The 17,505-nt window shown below is 37.2% G+C and overlaps 1 protein-coding gene across 1 annotated transcript; it reads right to left on the reverse strand.

Moving 5' to 3' along the window:
* Nucleotides 1–786: 786 nt before the first annotated feature.
* Nucleotides 787–5,471, reverse strand: LOC147335419 (uncharacterized). The gene is made up of 8 exons (XM_086286067.1): nt 5,437–5,471; nt 3,543–3,799; nt 2,415–2,687; nt 1,570–1,686; nt 1,395–1,463; nt 1,185–1,235; nt 1,035–1,100; nt 787–903 (listed from the first exon to the last, which is right to left on the reverse strand). Exons 1-8 carry the CDS (start codon nt 5,469–5,471, stop codon nt 827–829), a joined length of 945 nt encoding a protein of 314 aa, XP_086142193.1. The 3' UTR covers nt 787–826.
* Between the last annotated feature and the right edge of the window lie 12,034 nt (nt 5,472–17,505).

The following is a 17,505-nucleotide window of genomic DNA, read 5'->3' on the forward strand; positions in this document are numbered from 1 at the left end:
GCCGGGGGATTCCCATGATGCATTGAGTTTTTCCTTTTTCCTTTCCAGTCACCTTTCTCACTCACTATGTGTTAATAGACCTCTCTGCATTGAATCATATCTGTTATTAACCTCTGTCTCTCTTCCACAGCATGTCTTTATCCTGTCTTCCTTCTCTCACCCCAACCGGTCGCAGCAGATGGCCGCCCCTCCCTGAGCCTGGTTCTGCCGGAGGTTTCTTCCTGTTAAAAGGGAGTTTTTCCTTCCCACTGTCGCCAAAGTGCTTGCTCGTAGGGGGTCATATGATTGTTGGGTTTTTCTCTGTATCTATGAAGCGCCTTGAGGCGACTTATGTTGTGATTTGGCGCTATATAAATAAAATTGAATTGAATTGAATTGAATCTTGGAGGGCTATAATCTTTTTTAAATGAAAATGAGTGCCTTTAAATGAAAGCTCTCTTTCAGTGGATTCATGCACAACACTGAAGAGCTGTAACATGTACTCTCAGTCCGACACACAACAACAACAACACACTTTATTTATGTCACACTTTTATTTACAAAGTTGCAAAGTGCTTCACAGAAAGACATTTACAATATATTAAAAATCAAAGAAATATTTAAAAATATAAAAACAGATCTACAGTACATTAATGTCCAATAAAAATATTATCTAAAGGGAGAGAAACAAGTGAAACACACTGAGTCATTCTTTCAGAAGGAAGTATAAACTCAGGCTATCAGGATCATTGCTTTGAATTCAAAATCTTCTCCTTTTCACTCAAAGTCACTTCAACTTTTAAGAGACTTTAAAGAGAAAAAGAGAAAAACAGCTAAAGAGCTGCTGTTAAGACTTTAGAGCTGTGGCTGAATTTGGATTGACATCATTGTAGTCAGAGCTCTCCTCTGGGTCACCACGTTGCCCTGTTGATGTGATCAAATGAAAGCATTTCAAAACAAACACCCTCTGGTTTGTCCACAAATGCATTTATTATCAGTGAGAATAATTACCAATGTATATTTTGCATTTCAAATCTCACATTTTGTGCACTCACTTGTCTTGTTAATAACTTTGAGCTGAATCACACATGTGACATTGGCGAAATCACCTTCTGCTGGACCTGAAATAATAATCTGATTGACTTTAATGTTAAACACAGTTATTGTATAATCATCCAGCTTCCACAAGAAGCTGTAAACTTTACCATTTTCAGTGTTTTCACATCTTCTGACTGTCTCATAGACACAACGATCACCTGCAGGTCAGAGAAAATCAGTCACCTCATGTCTGTGATACTAATTTAAACACAAATATTCTTGCAAATAACATTTATATTAAAAGCTGCAGCAGATGTAATAAGTACAGTCTTGTTGCAAATAGCATCAGAATATTTAAAAGTAGTTGAAAAACTAACCATCAAAAAGAGAGGAGTAGTCTTGCTGCTGATCTTCATCCTGATTGAGCGTCTGCTCGTTAGCAGCACCTTTATTAAAAATATAAAATAAGGCATTCACTTTTACATGGTCCTCATGATACATTTGTGTCTTTGAATGATAAAGATTTGTAGAAAGTAAAGGAAAAGGTCTCACTGTTGGTTCTTCTGCAGCGATACAACAAAAGCAGGAGAATAATGAGAGAGACTCCACAAACCAGTCCAACCATCAACCACACAGGAGAAGAAGAGCTGTCAGCTCCTGACATGGTTACTGTAACACAAACAAGAATTCATTAATAAACCTTAATTATATTCGATATAATAATTTATAATAATTATATAATTATTTTTATATAATTATTATATTTATAATAATATAATAATTTTATAAAAGATCCAGTTCATCTATTTTCTTCGACTAGGAACAAATCTGTAAAGAACAGTCTGAAAAACTTAAAAATGACTTTATTCATCTGCTGAGCCCTCTGAAGAGATCTGTGAGCCATGTCTATGTTTCTGGTTCCTTCTCTGGCCGGGGTGACAGTCATTTTAGCAGATTGCTGCTTCTTGCTCTATCCATGGTGTTTACTACACTCATAACTTCAATCTCTTCTGAGAACACAGTTGTTTAGAGATGATGGCGACACACATGCAAACTACATGGAAATCTTATCCACAGAAAAATATTTTTAACAATGGTTCATTTCTATGCTCTGACAATAATGCAGCATTTCTTCATAAAATCTTCTATTCACTAAACAACCTACCAAGCTTAAAACTCATAATATGTGGTGACGTAAATGCTTTGCTGGAGACTATACTGGACTTTGTCCAATAACAGAACAGAAGTGTGATTTTAAAACAATATGGAGCAGTTCCATGTTTGGAACACAGAAGTTTTTCTCATCTCTGTGTTAACAAACTCAAACTTGCTAAATTTGTTAGTACAGATCACACAATGACCTCTTAGTCTAACAGAAAGAAAATAATTAAGCTTACAGGTTTCCACAACTGTGACGCCACTGCTGTCCTCTGTGGAGAAAACTGGATCTCCTCTCCCTCCTCTGCAGTGGTACAGACCTCCTTGTGAGACACTAATAACTCTGTTTGCTTCATTTCCTCTCATGAGCTGAGCTTTAGAAGAGACTGAATCACGTCTGAACCAGTCAAACTTCCAGCCATCAGAGCCCTCCACAGAGCAGCTCAGTGTCACACTGCCCCCTGCTGGTATGACTGAACTTTGTGCTGTCAGTGTGGCTCTGGGTTTACTTGCTGTTGAGTTTACAGAAAAAAACGTCATCAGATTATGACTTGCGTCAGGGAAAAAAATAATAATAAATAAAGATATTCATTTAATAATACTCTACAGTGACACTACACTGAATCGTGTCTGTTATTTCTGTGGAACCTGCATCATATTTACACCGAGCCTATTCCCCTACATCGGTGTTCATTAATGTCTATCCTTATCTTTGTCATGTGTCTGTGACAGTAAAATCAGATAAACGAAATGAGGCCATGTTGGAGGTTTTGGTTCAGCTTTTATTACTGAATTAAGGTGCAGCATCTGATGCTCTATTTCCCAGAATGTAACCCTGCTCTAGTTTTATAAAGAGATGTTTAATTCCTGTAGGTTGAAACACAAAGCCTTAATGCAGGAAAAAACTGAATATCTAAACTAGACTGACAAAAGATTTTCTTTAGTAAAAACATTTGTCATCTGCATCCAGAGTCAAGAAACTGGTTCTTTCGTTTGACCTTCCGTTTCATAAACTGTGTCCTGGTGGTTTTAATGTAACCTCACTGAAAGACAAACAGACTGATATCACTGCTGTGATTGTCCTTTCTGCTCTCAGTGTGGCTCTGACTCTGACTGGCACCAAACACAAGTTTATAATGTGACACAGGTGATCTGTCTTACTTCAAAACTAGACTAACGATGCACCTGATTTATTCATTAAGACAGTTATCTCTTTATATTCCTCTTTAAATGAATCATTGCAGAGTCATAGTGCACTCAGCTATGTGTCTGATTTTTGGAGGGTCTGGATTGTTTCTTGATGTTGAGTTTAAACTGAAGTAGAAATGAAAACAGGAAACTTCAGTTTGAATCGTAGACCAGCTTACATGAAACTGTCAGTGTGAAGGCATCACTCCATCCTGTGAAGAGATAGTCACTGCTACCCCGACATCTGTAGTCTCCACTGTGGGACACTGAAACTCTGCTGATCCTGTATTCACTGGATGTTGGAGGGCTGTTTGTGTTGGGTGCTGTCCATTCATATTTCCACACCTTTCCTTCACCTCCCTGAATCTCACATCTGAGAGTGATTGTCTCACCAGTGAATATCTGAGACCAGCTGTGCTGCAGCGTCACATCGGTCCTGTTGGAAACTTTCCACAGTAAAATTCCTCAGTTAGCACACAAAAGGAATAAATGAACATTTTTATAATCCCTGTGGCTGAATCTCCTCCTGCTGGCTGATTGAAGATATAAAACAAAAGTGGTTTCTAACAAAAGGCCAATTAACAAGATTCAGAAGTTTGCAGCTTGAAATCCTAACATAATAAAAACAGATGCAGAAAACTAGAATGAATGTTTTATGTTCACCTTTCTGTTTAGATCAATAACTTTAAAGCAGCTGAATTCATTTTAAGCATTTATCCTCTGATTCAAATATATAAAGGAGGATGGAGTGGTTTCCAGTAACAAGGAATGGTGAGCAACCACTGCATCATTCACCATTATTTCCATCTAGATATATAAAGTAATTTTGAGATTCATCTGCTGCATTTGTGGCTCTAGTGCAGAGGAGGGGTGGAGATGGGGGAAATCATCGGATCACACGTCCCCTTATATCAGTAGGACGCCGGGGCCTGGACAGGAGAGAAGAGTCTGGATCTGTGCCATAGTCACGGGCACGGAGACAACAAGGAGTGACTGGAGAGCTGATCTATAAAGAAACTCCACTGTAAATAAAACAACACAGTGTCCGTGGTCCTGGGTTAGAGGACTGGAGACGTTACAGATAGAATGTTTGGGTCAATTATGAACTTTTTTTTTCTTTGACTATAGTGTGTGTGTGTGTGTGTGTGTGTGTGTGTGTGTGTGTGTGTGTGTGAGAGAGAGAGAGAGAGAGAGTTTATACTTAGTGTGTTAATCAGAAACATCAGGGGGGCTGTACTCTATTACAAACAGGACAAAACCATATTTGTATTTTTATTCTACAACTGTTTATTAATTAAAAGCATTGGTGGCAGTTTAGCTTAATGGGTGAGCAGGTGACCTTATTCCTTAAGGTCCGGGTTCGAGTCTGACCCTTTGCTGCATGTCTCCCCCTCTCCTTCTCTTGCCACTGTCCTGTCTGTCTACAGTGGGATGCAAACGTTTGGGCAACCTTGTTAATAGTCATTATTTTCCTGTATAAATCGTTGGTTGTTACAATAAAAAATGTCAGTTAAATATATCATATAGGAGACACACACAATGATATTTGAGAAGTGAAATGAAGTTTATTGGATTTACAGAAAGTGTGCAATACTTATTTAAACAAAATCAGGCAGGTGCATAAATTTGGGCACTGTTGTCATTTTATTGATTCCAAAACCTTTAGAACTAATTATTGGAACCCAAATTGGCTCGGTAAGCTCAGTGACCCCTGACCTACATACACAGGTGAATCCAATAATGAGAAAGAGTATTTAAGGGGGTCAATTGTAAGTTTCCCTCCTCTTTTAATTTTCTCTGAAAAGTAGCAACATGGGGATCTCAAAACAACTTTCAAATGACCTGAAGACAAAGTTTGTTCACCATCATGGTTTAGGGGAAGGATACAGAAAGCTGTCTCAGAGATTTAAGCTGCCTGTTTCCACAGTTAGGAACATGTTGAGAAAATGGAAGACCACAGGCTCAGTTAGGTTAAGGCTCGAAGTGGCAGACCAAGAAAAATCTCGGATAGACAGAAGCGACGAATGGTGAGAACAGTCAGAGTCGACTCACAGACCAGCACCAAAGACCTACAACATCATCTTGCAGCTGATGGAGTCACTGTGCATCGTTCAACTATTCGGCGCACTTTACACAAGGAGATGCTGTATGCAAGAGTGATGCAGAGGAAGCCTTTTCTCTGCCCACAGCACAAACAGAGCTGCTTGAGGTATGCTAAAGCACATTTGGACAAGCCAGCTTCATTCTGGAATAAGGTGCTGTGGACTGATGAAACTAAAATTGAGTTATTTGGACATAACAAGGGGCGTCATGCATGGAGGAAAAAGAACACAGCATTTCAAGAAAACACCTGCTACCTACAGTAAAATATGGTGGTGGTTCCATCATGCTGTGGGGCTGTGTGGCCAGTGCAGGGACTGGGAATCTCGTCAAAGTTGAGGGACACATGGATTCCACTCAGTATCAGCAGATTCTGGAGACCAATGTCCAGGAATCAGTGACAAAGCTGAAGCTGCGCCGGGGCTGGATCTTTCAACAAGACAACGACCTGAAACACTGCTCAAAATCCACTAAGGCTTTCATGCAGAGGAACAAGTACAACGTTCTGGAACGGCCATCTCAGCCCAGATCTGAATATTATTGAAAATCTGTGGTGTGAGTTAAAGAGAGCTGTCCATGCTCGGAAACCATCAAACCTGAATGAACTAGAGATGTTTTGTAAAGAGGAATGGTCCAAAATACCTTCAACCACAATCCAGACTCTCATTGGAACCTACATGAAGTGTTTACAGGCTGCAATTTCTGCAAAAGGCAGATCTACTAAATATTGATTTCATTTCTTTTTGTGGTGCCCAAATTTATGCACCTGCCTGATTTTGTTTAAACAATTATTGCACACTTTCTGTAAATCCAATAAACTTCATTTCACTTCTCAAATATCACTGTGTGTGTCTCCTATATGATATATTTAACTGACATTTTTTATTGTAACAACCAACGATTTATACAGGAAAATAATGACTATTAACAAGGTTGCCCAAACATTTGCATCCCACTGTAGACTGTTTGTGTCCATTAAAGGCTAAAAAGCTTAAAAAAAACAAATCAAAAAAGCATTCATGGTTCATTCAAACATTTCAAGTGTGATTATTGCTTCACGGCTCATGATGATATCAATGACTGTAGCTGTGCTTCTAGGTGTCTAGGTGTCTACAGAGCCACAAACACCGGTCTTATTGCTCACTGAGTGACTGCAAGATGTACATTGTTTGTCTCTCACAGAAAAAGATGTTTGATGGTCCCAGAACATGAAGTTCTTTACACCCTTCGCTGTGTTTCACTGTGTTTCACCCTCTTCACTGATCCTCGGTTAATCACGTGAGAATCACGGGGCCCAGAAAAATCTCTATCAAACTATCCAACACTGAGCTAACTGAGTATCTTCAGAGTAATTAAAAAAGGTTTTTATGACAGCTCCACAGCCATTGGTCAAGATGGCCTGGGAAATAAGCCTATCGCACAGAGTGATGTGATCTGTCCAAAAACTGTAATTTATAACAGCAACCTGAGGATCAGGGGCCAAAATACATCTATGAATAACTGAACCAAACATTTAATTTCTGACTGATTAACTTATTATCATAAAAAAAACATTATTATTTAATATTATAACCAAATTATTGTTAATTATTATTTTATGACAGTTTTATTATCATAACTAAGTTGACAGGTTGGGGCCATAAAAAAATTATGTTTGGTCGTTATATGATCCCTCTCTGGTCTCCTCCAAACTCTGGAGAACCTGCGATGCTTAGTTTCAAATTAAATGTTTAAACTCACCAGTTTCCTGAATGATGACTGGATCACTTTGTGCTATGAGTAAAGTTGTGTCTGTTCTCCGTCCTCTGCATTGGTATTTTCCTCCTTTAGAGATCCTGATCACTTTATCTGATCCAACAGCTTCTGTGGACTTCACTGCAGATGAGGTTTCTCTGACCCACTCATATTTTAAGTCAGCAGAGTGTTTCACATCACAGGTCAGTGTCACACTGCCCCCTGCTGGTATGGTTGTGTTGTCTGCTATTAAAGTGATATTTACTCCATGTCCTGTAATGAAGAAATACAAAAAAAACACCATGAAAGTATTTGATGTAAATTGAGCGAAAAAATATCACAACACAACTGAAAGTCAGTGGAGTTTGGAGTTACATATTAGAGAGCTTCCAATTTCAGTTTTTACTATCACAAAAAAGTCAAATGTGGGAATATTTGATAAAAAATAAAGAGGACGTAGAAATCTCAAGTGTGTCGTGATTCCAGATCTAGTTTTGTTTTTTTGAGTTTTTTGAGGTTGAATTGTTTGTTTGTTCGTGTTTGTAGTTTATTGATCTTCATTTATTTTTGAGCATTTTTAGAGCCTTTAGTTCTTCTAATAATTTAGTCTGAAAGTTTAATTTGTTCCCTCATTGTTCCCTGTCTCATCCTCCGGGGTCAGTCCCCCTTTGTTTACTTTCTTTTGTGTATGTTACTGTTTAGTTATTGTCCTCACTTCCTGCTTTATTTTGGTATTCATTTGTTTCTTGTGTCTTATGTTGAGTTTTACTTCCCTCTTAGTTTGTGTGTGTGTGTGTGTGTGTGTGTGTGTGTGTGTGTGTGTGTGTGTGTGTGTGTGTGTGTGTGTGTGTGTGTGTGTGTGTGTGTGAGATAAGTTTCACTTTTTCTTATTCAGTCTGTCTCAGAGTGCATTTGGCTCCTCATCTTTCAACACATGACTTTTTTGTGCACAGTATCAGTAACTTTAAACAGCTGTTTAGGTTCAATGATTTATCCACTAATAAAATGTAGCACACAGGTCACAAGGTCAAAAACAAAAATAAATTAAGAAGTTTCACATAAATGATTCTTTATCATGGAGCAAAGATGAGGTCACATCATTCACGTTTACAAGTGTTTCAAAATGAATTTTCTCAAACTTTGGAGAATTCAAGCTGTTTTATTGCAGATTAATTTTTTTTTAACTCACCAGTTTCACTAATGATGACTGAGTCACTTTCTTTAATGAGTAAATTTGTGCCTTTTATACGTCCTCTACAGGTGTAGATGCCGACTTCAGAGGTCACAAGTACTCTGTTTGATTCACCAGCTACTGCGGTCTTCTCAGAGTTTTCAGAGGGTTCTCTTAACCACTCATATTTTAAGTCAGTAGAGTACTTCACATCACAGGTCAGTGTCACACTGCCCCCTGCTGGTATAGTTAATCTGTGTGCTGTCAGAGTGGCCTTCACTCCAAGTTCTGTAATTTAGAAAAAGATCAAAAGAATAAAATTGTTGCTCTGAATGTTTGAAGCAAACTTAAATAATGTGAATCATCTTTTGCAGCCACACAATTCGACACACTGAACATCTACAGAGACTTTGGAGTGACGTGTTAAACAGCTTCTGATCAAAACACCAAATGAGGGATGAAGGAAACAAACTCTATGCTGAGCTCAGAGCAGCATTTGGTTACCGTGTTCATGTTGGTTTTTCCTTTAATTTGTCATCTGTGTGGAGCTTTTGATAATTAGCATATTTATAACTCCAAAAAGGCAATCAAAAAAAATCCCACTATATAATCCAGCATAACTCAGTGAGATAGATAATCTACACTACACACAATGTTGATATTTTCAGATCAGATAATCATTCATGAAAAAAAAATCCACATGTATAAAGCCAAAGCTCTGCTCTCTGCTCACTCACTTAACATGGTTATATTAACATTTATCAATAATCTCATTGAAATGTTTGGTTTATGTTACAAAATATAACACAGAGGACGTGTCGCAAGTCCGTCTCTCTTGTTTGTTTATCGCCCACTTCGCACCAGAAAGAGGAAACCAGCGGCTGAACAACAGCAGCACATTTAAGCTTGATAAGCTGTTGTTAGAATTTATTTAATATTACTTTCTACTCGAGGATCTTTTTCTACGCAGCTGACGCTGGTAACTGTGCAGGGGCGGATCTAGCAAAGTTTAGCCAGGGGGGCCGATAGGGCATGAACAGGGAAAAGGGGGCACAAAGACAGACTTTTCTTTCTTATTCTCATTTAAAATGTCTAGCTTTTAATAAATAATTATCTGACACCCAAAGTTTTAATCTGATGTAAAATGTATAGAAGTCCATTACTGTATATAGTAACTGTTAAGTCTAATATACCCTAGTAAGCTATACTACTTTTTACTTTGGGAAGGTACCATCTGTGCAGTCTGCAATTCTGTAGAAGAAAGATGTTGAATCTATTTAATTATTCTTGAAAAATAATTTATTTCTGTGCATTTTTTTCACACTGCATCAAATTAAAGTTGATAACGTTGATTAAGCATCATGAGGTGGAGGGTGGGGAGTGGTTCCCTATTTTTTATTTATTTTTTGATGGAAGTTTGCATCCTATTAGTTAGGTTGCTTAATATTTCTGCTAAGTACTCTTTAAAATACCAGAATAGGGAGGATGGAGCAGGTTTAACTATTAGATTGATCAGTGTTGCTGAACTATGAAATATTTTGGGTGCAGTGTATTTTTTTACATACAGGTATAACAGAATAGCTTTAGTGTTGTTGTTTATTTAAACTTGAGTATGAACTTGTACAAAATGCAGCAATATATTTTAAAAAAACAGTTTTATTGATTAAAAAACACACTATATCGGAATCATATCGGTATCGGTAGATATCCAAATTTATGATATCGGTGTCGCATCGGACATAAAAAAGTGGTATCGTGCCATCTCTAGTTAAGAGCAACACATATGATATAAATGGAAAACAAAAAACAGTTTCTCACCTTCAGTGTTTCCATGTCTGACTGTACTGAGCACTAAAATAATGAATGAAACATCATCAGACATTATACAACTGACAAAATCACAATAAATATATAAACTGAGGCTTTCAAAAGGTAATTTTTAACATGGCACAGTTATTGCTCATACCAAGCTGTCAGGTAAACAGGTCAAAGCAGTGATACAGTGTAATTGTCACCAGTGAGAAACATTTTCCTTCATCACTGCCATTCAAACAGTAAAGGTGTGTATTGTACTCACAGAATAACCCCAGCAAACAGAGCAAAGAGTGCCCCATCCTCACGTCCAGCCCTGCACGCTGATCTGCATCTAATCTCAAAGTGTTCGACTTTGCATTGATAATAAATGCAGAACAAAGAGAAGCTGCACTTAATGTAGATAAGACCAGAGTTTATATTCAGCTCCTCCTTCTATCGCCTCTCTGTGCTTCCTTCCTTTTACACCAACCTCAAACAGCTCCTGTAGCTTTGACCACAGCAGTCGTGTGACGTGTTCACATTTCCTGTCCACTGCAAACATTTAAGCTTCTTTCCTGTTTAGTGTTCCTACCTTTCTCTGTGATATACAAAGGTGCTCTGCTGCTTAGTTACTGGCACACTTTGCAGGTCATAGTTTTGTCTTTGTTGACGTGTCCTGTGGATCCTGCTGGAGTTTTCTTCTTCTTCTGATTAGTGATATTATAAATTATTCTGTACCTGTTCATCCTGCATGTACTTCAGCTGACTGTCACGTGTCTTCTTGTGTCCTTTTTCATCTTTCTGAAATTAAACAACCTGATTATTCAGTCTGGAAATTATTTCCCATGTTGATTCAGACATGCAGACTGATACAGTCCACAGATACAAAACTTCATTAATTATAATAAATCTTTTGAACATTATGAATTTATGAATATGTAATATAGTGATGATAAAAAAGTGTGTGAGAAAGTGTTCACAGGTTTTCTAACTTGTCAGGGATGATAAGTGTATTTCTTTCTGAGTTTCTACTTTGGAGTCTGTGTTTTCAGTAGAGTCTCTTTAATGAATGTGATTTTCCTTTTGATGTCTTAGCAGAGGAATTATGTTGAAAATCTTCCTTCAGGCTGCAGAAAAACATAAAAACACATTTCACTGTTGGCTCAAATATGCAGGTCTTTAATTAAAAGGCTCCTCTGACCTCAGAATAGATCTGTGAATGTTCTCATCTTGTGCTGGAAATCTGTTTTTAAGTTTGGCTGTGAGCCCAAACTCAGGAAATGACTCACTGTGTGGCTGAACTGTAACTAAAGACTTGTGTTCTTCACAAAAACAAAAACATTCAGTCAACAAATTTAACAAAGAAAACATTTACATTTATAGATTTATTACCTGGCAGCAAATTAAAGAAAGCATTTCATCTGAAGACAATCTGAGCATCTAATTGTGTGTAGAAAACTACATCAGAAGATACTGTGCTGTGTTACCTACAATATGATGTATTAACTCTGAAAGATTACCACCACATGTTCATTGTTTGTAGTTTTATTATATTTATATCTATTTATAGTGATTTTTAATTTTAAAAAATAAATAAATAAGAAGTTGCTGCAGAAGCTCAAAAACAGAAGCCAGATGTCAGGACTTGTTGGTAAACACTTGTATATCTTAAAGTATTATAATAAATAAAGTGTTGCTCTGTATTCTGTGTGTTTTATTTGTGTCCTTATAATCTGTCTGCGCTGTCATCTGCAGGGCAGCACACATTTAGCTTCAACTGTCCTTCTTAATCTTAGTTCTTCAAGGTGATGAAAAAAAATACATCATTGTTATATTTAAGTGCAGAGATGGTGCAGATGTGGTCACCAACACTTATACCACACAGAAATATTTGCACTATTTCTAATCATGTGTCTTTATTGAGAAGTAAACTGTCCTGGTTTGACCCACAGTCAGTGAAACTAAAGCCAAAGTCATCTTAACACAAACCTAACACAACCAAACTAACAGTTTTACAGTTTTACCTGCTGAAGTACTTTTCTTGTACTTAAATTCAACTTTGGTTTGATTTACAGATTTATTACATTGTTTGATGAAGAATGATGATGTTGATTTTACTGAAAGGCTCAGCTTCTGCATCACAGACAGACCAAACTCATCCTGGATGGAGCAGTTTAATGTAACTGCAGCGTCCAGCAGACAGATAAATATGAGTGAAGTCAAGGTTTGATTACAAACCATCATGTGTTACAAGTTAAGATTTTGTGGGTAGAAAGAGAGATTATTTTATTTAATTCACACATAGCATGTCCATAAATTTACAGCATGTCCAGAGATTTAAAGACAGCGGCTTTTCAGCGTGAGAAACAAACTTTTCACATTTTCCCATAAAAATGTTTTTCCTTTTACTGTCTCATCACCACAATGATGCTACTTTTGTCTGTTTTCACACACTGCCATGCGTAGTTAATGAAGCAGTGATAATTATTACTATTATTTCAGTACAGGCACGTCACATAAACATGTGTCGTCCACACAGAGGTCAAAGTAAAATTTCCACTGTGCTCTTTGTCTGAATTGCTTGTTAACTCTCTGCTGTGAGCTGATAACATAAAACTACACAACTGCTAAAATGAAGACTTCAGGCTGAAACCACAGGCTGCATTTCCTCCTTTCACGGTGATACAGCCACACACCACAAGGTCTTCAACTAGATAAATATAAGCCTGTGGCAGAATAGACGAGGACCAAAAACACTCTTTCATACACACACACACACACACACACACACACACACACACACACAGAGAGAGAGAGAGAGAGTTTGCTTTGTTGCTTAGTTACTGACACACTTTGCAGATCATAGTTTTGGCTGTGTTGTTGTGTCCTGTTGGTCCTGCTGGAGTTTTCTTCTTCTGGTTAGTGATATTATAAATTATTCTGGATTTCCTCGTTCATCCTGCAGATGTACTTCAGCTGACTGTCACATGTCTTCTTGTTTCCCACGTGGAGTCTTGATGCAGACAAGCAGACTGACACAGTCCGCAGATACAAAACTGAGTTCATTAATTATAATTCATTTTATGAACATTATGAATTTTAAGAAAATTGATGATGAAATCTGCTGATAAAGAAAAGTTTAAATAATAGTAACAAATAGAAGCAGTTTTTCAGTGTTCACGGGTTTTATAAATTCTTAGTGATCACAAGTAAATGGCCTGCATTTGTATAGCGCTTTACTCAGTCCCTAAGGACCCCAAAGTGCTTTACACTACATTCACCCATTGGCGATGGCAAGCTACATTGTAGCCACAGCTGCCCTGGGGCGCACTGACAGAGGCGAGGCTGCCGGACACTGGCGCCACCGGGCCCTCTGACCACCACCAGTAGGAAAACACGGGGTTAGTATCTTGCCCAAGGATATTTGGCATGCCGTCAGGAGGCAGCTTGGGATCGAACCACCGACCTTCTGATTAGTGGCTGACGTGCTCTGCCACCTGAGCTACAGCCACCCAAGTGTTTATCTGAGTTTCTACTTTGGAGTTTGTATTTTCAATAAAGTCTTTTTAATAAATTTGCTTTTCTGTTTGATTTTTTTATCATTGGAATTATGTTGAAATTCTTCCTTTAGGCTGCAGAAAAACACAAAAACATATTTTACCGTGTGCTCAAATATCCTCATGTAGGTCTATAATTGAATGGCTCCTCTGACCTCAGAATAGATCTGTGAATGTTCTCATCTTGTGCTGGAAATCTGTTTTTAAGTTTTGCTGTAAGCCCAAACTCAGGAAATGACTCACTGTGTGGCTGAACTGTAACTAATGACAAAAAACATTCAGTCAACAAATTTAATATCATTTAAATTGATAGATTTATTACCTCACAGCATATTTAAGAAAAACATTTAATCTGAAGGGAATCGGAGCATCTGATTAAATCATTAATTTTTGTAGAAAATTAAACCAGAAGATACTTTGCTGTGTTACCTACAATATGACTGAATTAACTCTAAAAGATTATCAGCACAAGTTCATTGTTTACAGTTTTATTATAGTTTGTAGTGTTAATAAAATAATCTTTCTAGAAGCTCAAAAACAGAAGCTAGATATCAGGACTTATTGGTAAAGACCTGCATATCTGATAATAATAAAGTAAATATTCCTAAAATGTTGCTTTGTATTCTGTTTGTTCATCCCACAGTGTCATTATAATCTCTCTGTGCTGTCAGCTATCAGGGCCAAAACATGTTGTCATCTGGAGCACAGCAACCATTTGCCTTCAACTTTTCTTCTTCTTGGTTCTGCAGCCTGATGGAAAAAAATCAGATCATTTATTATTTTTAAGTGCAGAGATGATCCTGCAGCTATGTTGTCACCAACACACAGAAATAGTCACACAATATTTTCCACCAGCGGTAGTTACACCCCCAGTAGCACAGGAACAGGGTGGGAGGGAAAGAGAGAGAAAGAGAGCCAGGGACAACACCATCGCCTTAGAAAGGTATAGTAATCATCCACAACTATTTTCAGTTGCGGATGATAAAGGATTCAGAAAGTTTATTCATGCAGTGAATCCTATGTATGCAATTCCAAGCAGGAAAACACTCCCAAAAAATCATCCCAGGTCTATATGACAGAGAATGTGCATCTTCTTTTTGTTTTGCATATTTTATATTATATTATTTATATTTTTATTGTGTTGTGGTTTGCAGTGTTTTTTTTGTTGTTTCACTTTAAATTTGTTTAAAAGGATAAAGCTGAAAATTTAAATGGTTAAAAGTTGAAATGTAAACAGTTGTTTTTTGTATTTTATAATTTATTGATAACATTTTATATGGAGTGAATAAATAAAAGTATATTTACGGTGGCCTGTAGAGAAAAAGCACGTTCAAACTCCAAAACAAGTGCTCCAGGATGCTAGGGGCAGTGTTGAGCTTTTGTTACCAAGTGGCTACACAAGCCAGGAAGTACCAACGACTGGATTTGGTGTGTGGTAGTAACAGGTAAATGAAATTTTTTTTTGTATTATTTGAATATATATGAGTGCTTGTGTATAAATACACAAACAATACACATATGCTTTCAATTGTGTAATTTAAGTGATCTAGGTAGCTCTGTACGTGGTTTGGAATTTATAAGTGTTTTGGAGTTTGTACATATGTGTAAACATATATAAATAAAACCAAGATTTTTTTTACACTAATTACATTACAGTAATTCCTTTTGATCATAATTTTATGTTGTTGTTGATAATAAATTAATTAAAGCAACAAAACAACCTGAAGACCCGGTTGGGAGCCGAAAGAGCCGGTTCTCTAAAAAGAGCTGGAATTCCCATCACTATTTCCCTCTTCTGCAGCAACCGTTTGTTTGATAGCAACAATAAAGAAGTGATGGTTGGGGTGAGTAACTCCTTCTAGTACTGCTCACTTGCAAGGGCGGTGCTTGTTAACATATCATACTCAATCTGCTGCTCAGGGCTCCAAAGGGTTAGTTTACTTGGCTATTGCTGGCTTTTATTTTATTCTCTGTTCACGTGAGCCCACAAATGTAAATGTGTATAATGTTTTAGAAATACCTTTTGGGCCGAATTATTACCCTTAGTTGACTGAGTGGGCTTTGTGTGTTTTGTAAAATAACACAGATTAAGGGGGAAGGAACCCAGGGTGCTGTATCTAAATGCAGGGATACTTATAAAGTGATACACTGTGTTTGGATGTTTCTTATCTGCTTTGCCACAAATAATTATTCAACTTTGAAAAATTCTGATCATCATGATTGAGTTTCATAAAAACGATCGTCCACCCGAGAAAGGTAAGTAGTGACTGAATTTTCAAAATAAGAGTGGGTGCATTGTCCACCAGTAAAAAAAAAAAAGCAAATCTCAGGTTGATAGAAAAGCAGCAAATTAATCATAAACATATTCAGCATGTTTAAGTGCATATTTAATTGGCTTTTTTTTGTTTGTTTGTTTGTTTTTGTCAGTTTTATAATTTTCCTATTAGTAAAGATCTTCTTGGCCCTTTATGATGCACCTAGGTGCCCCTATAGGGCTGTAACTTGTAATTTCAAGTGCCAAAGCAAATCAAGACTTTTTAAAATGACAGATATTTTTCTTGTACTTCCTTCTGAAAAAATGTGAACACTATAGACTTAAAATGAGTTTCACATCCATTTGCTAAAAAATTGTCAGTACTGAGGTAATGTCTTATCGAGTCAGTAGAGGGCACCATAGTGCTGTTGTGGCTCCAACAGACGGCCTGTGCACCTGCAGCACAATAGTTAACAAACCACAACTTCACAGATTTAGCTGCTTAGTTTTCCATATCCTGTGTGCTGCCATCAACATTTCCCCAAGTCTGCTACTTAAAAAAGTAAAAACATTTTTTTAATCTGACTTTATTTAAGTAAAAAAAAAAGAAAGAAAGAAAAGTAAGTAACACGAAGATGACTTTCACTCTTGTTGCAACTCTAATTTAATATCTCTGATTGGTTTGTGTTATTAAATCAAATCTCCACTGAGTGATGAGTCAGCTCTGACACAGTAAATTTTCCGTTGTGTCTGTTCATTGTTCACTATCCTGCAGTTGTTAATAAACCACGTGGTGCTTCATATATAGAACACTTCTGTTCTATATCAGTGTAAACATGGCTTCCCACATGGATCCCACTATGTGACACAATACAAACTATTCTCCACTCTTGGATTTAAGTACCTGATATGTTGATTCTGCACAAGAACAAGGTGTATGGAGGGACAGTGATTTTCTTATTTTCACATCTGTAATGAATTTTGCTGTTTTAATTGCTTAATTTCAAATGGACAGTCTTTATGTGGTTCTGAAACTAAAACAGTGTTGTGCATCATTCTGCTGTTATTGGCTTTGCCATAAATTATAATTTAACTGACACTGAAAAATTCTGATCATCATGATTGAGCTTCAGGAAAGCAATGTTATACCCAATAAAGGAGGGCTGGTGAATAGTGGTTAAAGGTTGGTTTTGATAAGTAAAATGGCCATGTCTCTATTCAGTTTAAAGTCTGACCCATAACTGACTTTATCTAAGTTTTGGCCACCACTGGTCTATATTTTCATTAAAATAATTTGAATAATTTTGTTCTAGCTGATTATAACAAAACTTGAAGTGCAAAAAAACCCCAAACCAGCTATTCCAGATAGAAAGGATCTGGGCTGACACAGTGGTTTATATGAATCTACCTCTCATACATGATACAACGTGATAATATAAATGTGACAATGTGACAGGTTAAGTCAGGGATGTCAAACATAAGGCCCGGGGGCCAGGCTCCAGTCCACCTTACTAGATGGCACTATTGGAAGG

Source organism: Aulonocara sp. 'chitande type north' Nkhata Bay, linkage group LG3, assembly GCF_057382095.1.
Source record: "Aulonocara sp. 'chitande type north' Nkhata Bay isolate Kocher_YH1m ecotype deep benthic linkage group LG3, A_spYH_male_GT1.1, whole genome shotgun sequence".
Classification (NCBI taxonomy): Eukaryota; Metazoa; Chordata; class Actinopteri; order Cichliformes; family Cichlidae; genus Aulonocara; species Aulonocara sp. 'chitande type north' Nkhata Bay.